The sequence below is a fragment of the Choristoneura fumiferana genome, chromosome 2, assembly GCF_025370935.1.
Source record: "Choristoneura fumiferana chromosome 2, NRCan_CFum_1, whole genome shotgun sequence".
Taxonomy (NCBI): Eukaryota; Metazoa; Arthropoda; class Insecta; order Lepidoptera; family Tortricidae; genus Choristoneura; species Choristoneura fumiferana.
Window position 1 is genome coordinate 15,771,537 of NC_133473.1, and position 6,550 is coordinate 15,778,086.

The following is a 6,550-nucleotide window of genomic DNA, read 5'->3' on the forward strand; positions in this document are numbered from 1 at the left end:
CAATTAGGTACATTATATGATTCAAATTGTACATTTCAAATGCATAGCACGATCTGAAATAACGTACATTAGGATTAGAAATGAAAAGTTACCTAGGTATATTCTTTTTATCTCAAATGAAGAGCGAAAAATACGTTTGTGCTTGGAACTCGTAGTATAGTCTACCGAATAGGCGTACATATGTACCTATCATCATCACGCATCAATAAACGAGCTACACAATGTACATATGTTCTGACGAAATATTCGAATATTAATTGCAATATCGTTAGAAGTACGTATACGATACGAATCTAATGTAGTAATAATTATTGTGTACTGCCGCAGCCGCACTGACTGTCCAATATGATTTCACATACAAATAATCTAGTTAAATGATGACGGGAGTCTGGTAAGATACAGCTTTGGCGTAAATAAGATCTTGTATTCCGAAATAACCATACTCGCTAACCGATGTCTAAATGCTTCTATACATTATCCACAACTTGCAGAGTTGGCTGGCATTGAAAAATCTTGCAGTTGGCAAGGGCTGTAGTAAAATATTATAAGAAATATTTTCATCTGGTATTGACAACATTACACACCGAGTAAGACAAGCGTGAAACGAAACGAACAAGAAACGTCTATAGTCGAAAAATACAGAAGTCTCGCCTATCCGTAGTATAGGGTTGTTACGTTGTTACAGTAATGTGGCTGTGTGTGACCTATATACATATTTAATATTTATATACACACCAACTGCAATATCTCAAGATAAACACTATAATTCCAAACATTCGCAAATACACCGTTGTAAAAAAATATTAACCTGTAAAAGATAATTTCATTCGAGTAAGTATTTTGACTCTTCTAAATTATCTGCTACTGCAAACATCGTTTTCCTTACCATATTTTGAAGAACAAAAAAGTTTTAACTGAATTAATTTGATAAGTTTTCTCATTTCCCCATTTTCAATTATTGTGTTAGACGCTGGACGTTTATAATTTTATTTAGAAGAAAACTTCGTTAGTCGAAATAGGTACCTACATAAAAAAATAACGGTCAAGAGCATGTCTGGCCATGCTCAGTCAGTATAGGGTTCCGTAGCTCCCGACCGTCACAATAGGCGGACTTAAAATACTTACGGCTTTTTTAGTTGGATAGGTACGAGACTTATTTGACCTAACATCAAGCATATCCGTCCCAACCCCATTAACTCATGTCAGGAAAAATTTTAACAGCGCAAAGTAGAATTTCAACGTCGGGGGTACAACGCCATCTTTCAACACATGGCTGAGGGAGCTTGAACGGCACGGCCTGCGAGTTAGTCGTACCAAAACAGAATTCATGGAATGAGACGTGTTGGGGGCTCTGAGGAAATAGGATGTGACATACTTATTGACTCCACAGCGCTACCCAAGGTCTCCCGCTTTAAATATCTGGAATCCATGCTTACGACAGATGCGCACATAGAAGAAGACGTGAACCATCGAGTAAACACAGCCTGGCTGAAATGGCGATCCCTATCTGACGTCCTCTGCGATAACAAAATGCCAATGAAAACTAAAGGCAAAATTTACAAAACTGCTGTCAGACCCGCAATGACTTATGAATCGGAGTGTTGGACCACCCTCAAAAAGCACGAAGAAAAGTTGCCCACAGCAGAAATGAAAATGTTGCACTGGGCAGGCGGCGTGACGCGTTTAGATAAAGTCCGCAACGAGTACGTCAGGGGATCATTTAAAGTGGCCCCAGTCGCAGAGAAACTTAAAGCAAGTCGACTTCGCTGGTAAGGCCACATAAAAAGAAGAGATGAGAGCTACTCCGTAAAGATAGCGCTAAGCATCCCTACTAAACCCCGTGGTAAAGGAAGACCGCCGTCTACATGTTGGACTAATGTTGAGAGGGACCTGAAAGCCCAAGAATATCTCACCAACGACAACCCAGGACAGAGCGTCCTGGCGCCGACGTACAAGGAGGCCCGACCCCAGTTGAAATGGGAGGGGGGCAAGAAGAAGAAGATGGTATAACGCCATCTATCGGCAAATTGGGTAACTAATTTGCAGGCTACAACTAGTATGTATGTTGATGGGATGGTTTTTTCAGAGGTAATTCTTTATTATATAAAACGATTTTTTTTTTAAATGAAAGTAGATAGAGATGTTCATCTCAGTTGTGCGCGCGGCCCTATGTGTGGGTAAAGCGATAAGAACACGTCTTGCTCGGACAACGACTGCCGCGTCACGTGAAAGTTGTATATTTACAAGCGCACGCACACATAGGGCCGCGCGCACAACTGAGTTGAACTATCTGTACTATTATCGTGATCTTATAGGTACATTAAGAAAAAAATGCACACAGTGGCGGTTAAATTACAATCTTAGTTTTGAAATCATTTTTTACAAAAACTTAAAAACTGATCAACTGATTAACTTAAAACTTGCAAACCCCTATTCATTTATTCATTTTCAAATACCTATCCAAAGATACCCTACAACAAAGGGTGGAAGTGAAAAAAAAATCATCCCCACTACGTATATGGGAGATACCCTAAAAAAAATTTTTTTTTACCACTGTCGGCGTGACTGATAGATATGTATACACATGCCAAATTACAGCTTTCTAGTACTAACGGTCTCTGAGCTTAGCCGCGGGCAGACAGACATACAGACGGCTAGACATGGCGCACCCTATATGGGTTCTTAGTTGACTACGGAACCCTAAAAAGGCAGAAGGACAAGAAAAAAGACCGAAGATAGTTAGACCTTTTGTAAGGTTTTGAGAAAATAATAAGAAAGATAAGTTCGGTCTGAACTTGACAACTACTGACGGCCTCAAGCGACCGAGGCGAGCGGCTAGACTTCCAGACGCGATCCTAATTTTTAGAGTTCCCGTATATGAAGCATCCAATCAAATCCAAAACTTTTTCCTATTGTCGAATCGTAATGCTATTAGAACCGTCTACCCGAAAGATGAGTTTCCTATTTCATCATTTTGATTTAAATTCACTAATTTCGTAGCATTTAAAATACAAACATGATTATTCAGCAATAAAAGGGCTCTATTGTGGAGAAATCATAATAGAGCCCTATTATTGCTCGAATTCAAACAACGAACTAACAATTCTGCATGCGCCACTTTTAGCCAATCATTTTAAATTTAAAACACATAGATCTAAGAAATTAAATTTAAGTTATGACAAAGTTAAAAAGCATAATTCGACCTCGGTTAATTTATCATTTATTAACATTTATATGGCCTCAGAAATGCATGATTGAAATCTCTCGCAATGCTCACGAGCACCTTGTATAATTCTTTATATCGAAAGGTACGACTAAATAACGATTGTTCAACCGCCTTGTGATCCTAAAGCTGCGATTCCACCAATTATTGGAAGAACTATTTTAATATAAATAACAATAAGTACCTAATAAAATTTCATGTCAGCCACTACGTCTTCCAATACGACGTATTTTACTTATTTTTCAAAATCAAAAACTTGTTGTTTCTGTTAAGCGAGTTCTACGGAACCCTCCACGTATAATAACCGATAGTAACTGGTTAGGTTTAGTATTTGTTTTATAGACTTTTCTAATGGAATCGACTCGTCCCGACTCCCACTGCACCGCTTTATCCACATTGTTATATTTTATTGTTTGGTTTCCTCCATTTCTCTGAGCCAATTTTGAAACAATCAATAAGATTACCTAGGAAATTAAAAACAATTACCATTGATAATTTAAGAAACAAACAGTCAAACAGGTACATAAATAGAATTTACATTATGGGTTATGAACCAGACACATAGTTGCCTTAATTTTCATTTTTTGGTTAGCTTGATATTTTTAAATTCATGATATCTTTTGAATGGAACGTCCGATTTAAATAATACAAAAGTAATCTACAGGTATTGAAAAAGTCTAGAATATTAAATGATTTATTTAGTTAAGGATTACCTTTGTATGAATAAAATGATCTGATTTTAGTCGGCATTTCTAGCAAAAAAATAGTTATAGTGACATAACTACAATAATTGGACATATGGTATTGAGAAGTTTTCTGTAGATTTGTGTTTTTTGTTTGTTGTAGAGCTGTAGTAGAACATTTTTTGTTCAATCTTTAATAATTTCCGCAGCGCATGCGATGAAAGACATTTTATGACTATTTTATTACACCTTGAGTTACATTATTGAAGTTCCATAATTTTTCCATAACTTTCGGATCCATATTTTTTTTTAAATATAATATAGCCTATGTCACTCGGAGATAACGTAGCTTCCCAACGGAGTAAGAATTTTTTTAATCAGTCTAGTAGTTTCGGAGCCTATTCAATGCAAACAAACAAACAATCAAATCTTTCCTCTTGATAATATGACAATATGCAATGCGAAAGTTTGAAAACGTCCGTTTACTGTGTTTATCACTCTTCCACGCAAAAAGAACAGAACGAATTTTGATGAAGTTCGGCGCACAGATAAGTTTATAACCTGAAATAACACATATATAGGATAAATACTTTTGATCTAGAAAATTACAGTTCACGCGGGATAGCCATAAACGGATGCTTCACTAATTTCTCGTAAACAAAACAAATGACCAACATCATACAAATATTTCTAACTAGTTTCCATTCCAAACTATAGGTATATACATATAGGTAGCATAGCCCTTTGTAGTAGGAAATTGGGTCTCTTGGTTATTTTCAGAGCAGTTTCAATTGCGGAAGATTATCGCTTAACTGTGTTAATTTCAGTTACCTATGTATAAAAAAAAACTGGATCAAACAATAGTTTGTCGAATTTCAGTGTTTAACCCCCTTATTCATAAAACTTAACAAGCCTATGTTAACTAACAAATGCTTTGTCCCTTTCTAACAAATACAAATGTCGAAGTGACAGATAAGGACAAACGAATTTTAGCGGCATTTTAACTAAAATAGGTTTGATTGTCGTTTATGAATAAGGGGGTTAGCGTTTAGCACTTCTTCGGTAGCGGCGGTTCTGTATAATTGCCTCGCTGGAGAGCATAGAAACGTTTTATATAGGTCACACATGCGCTTCAATGCGTGGATTTCGTATGTCCAAAAATAGCGACTAAACCATAAATAATACAAAACAAACCTGTCACTATTTTCCGGATACTAACAAAAACTTCCACAAATCACAGTATACAAAAAACTTACAGCAATGTTATTGATGTCCGACCGATACACACAATGCCAAAATGAAAGTGTTGAAACCTTACGACAGTTTGTTTCTCACTGCTCTTAAAAATCGTCACATCGCATCGTAAGCAGCGGAGAAATGGCCGCACAGTGGATCAAGACTCACTTTTATCGGGACAAAACTTACAACATTTACTGAAAATACTGGATAAATAATAATAATAATGATAATTTGTTTGCTTAGTAGTGACATCTCTTGTTTGGGTGGGCGGTTAGTTCGGAAAGTGTGTTACGTCTCTCGATGAGAGCGAAACACAGATGTCGTGTTCTGCTTAAGTAGCGTAGTAGAAATAAGCAACCTGAGATATGGGTAGATAGGAGAAATTCGTGTATGTACTCCTGTCCAGTGGTAGTGTAGGGGTATGGCACGCAGCATGGAATGCTGAGGACCTGGGTTCGATTCCCAGCGCTGGTCTCTTTTTCTGGTTTTTCTGTGCATCCATGTCTCAATTTGTATTTTCGATATGGTTTTACGGGATGACCGTAAAAGTAACAATTTTGGAGTTGACATAAAAAATACAAATAACCAATCATGAAAATACTAGCTTATGTCCGCGACTTCGTCTGCCAAAAATTCAGGATCTCTATTTTCATAATAAATTTCGTCTAAATTGGTTTAGCGGTTTAAGCGTGAATAGGTAACAGACCGAAAGACAAAAGTTACTTTCTCATTTATAATATTAGTAGGTAGGTACGGAATACACAGTAAGTAAACAATTCATTGAAGTGAAATAAAATTTACGTTATTTCACGAACTTTAATGAATCTGGAACAAAGCAAGTAACGATTCACTACCCAACAAGCAAATATTTGTGTTGAATATTTTTGCCAATTTCATGAAAGTGCGTTTTAGGAGTGGTACAACAGAAAGGAGAAACTACTAGGCTTCGTTCTTATTTATTTTAACTAACTTACTTTACCTTACTTTTAACAATCTTCTTAAACTTGATTTTGAATGGTGGAAAAGTAAATCTAAACAACTTATTAAGACGTATCTTTGAAGACTGCGTGGATAATTAATTAGCTCCATCAACATTAAATATTAATATTGTTTCCTTAAAGAATGCACCCAGTCCACTGTGCAGGCCCGGGTCGACACCCGTGCGACCCAGTGGGCGGCAAATGGACTCTTGGGCGGGGGCTATATATAAACTTATCAACGATAATAATACTCCTTGTTCATTGTAATAATTCACGCCGAATCGACTGTTGTTGTGCGGCTTAAATAGCTGTGATTCACTATATTCAAAAAAATATACTTGATAATACTCAGTGCTGAAAATAAATAGTATGTAATTTGGCAGTTTAGCTAAGACAATGAAAAGGTAAAGTTTTATTCATATTTT

The 6,550-nt window shown here is 36.6% G+C and overlaps 1 protein-coding gene across 1 annotated transcript; it reads left to right on the forward strand.

Annotated features, from left to right (window-relative positions):
• Positions 1-1,332: 1,332 nt before the first annotated feature.
• Positions 1,333-2,010, forward strand: LOC141445521 (uncharacterized). The gene is made up of 2 exons (XM_074111356.1): positions 1,333-1,769; positions 1,887-2,010. Exons 1-2 carry the CDS (start codon positions 1,333-1,335, stop codon positions 2,008-2,010), a joined length of 561 nt encoding a protein of 186 aa, XP_073967457.1.
• The last annotated feature ends 4,540 nt before the right edge of the window (positions 2,011-6,550 follow it).

Excerpts from the sequence above, each read along its gene's own strand:
- LOC141445521 (XM_074111356.1), top strand. The coding sequence starts at position 1,333 with ATGAGACGTGTTGGGGGCTCTGAGGAAATAGGATGTGACATACTTATT. Across the intron at positions 1,770-1,886 it reads AAAGCAAGTCGACTTCGCTG|GGACCTGAAAGCCCAAGAAT; the intron begins GTAAGGCCACAT and ends TAATGTTGAGAG.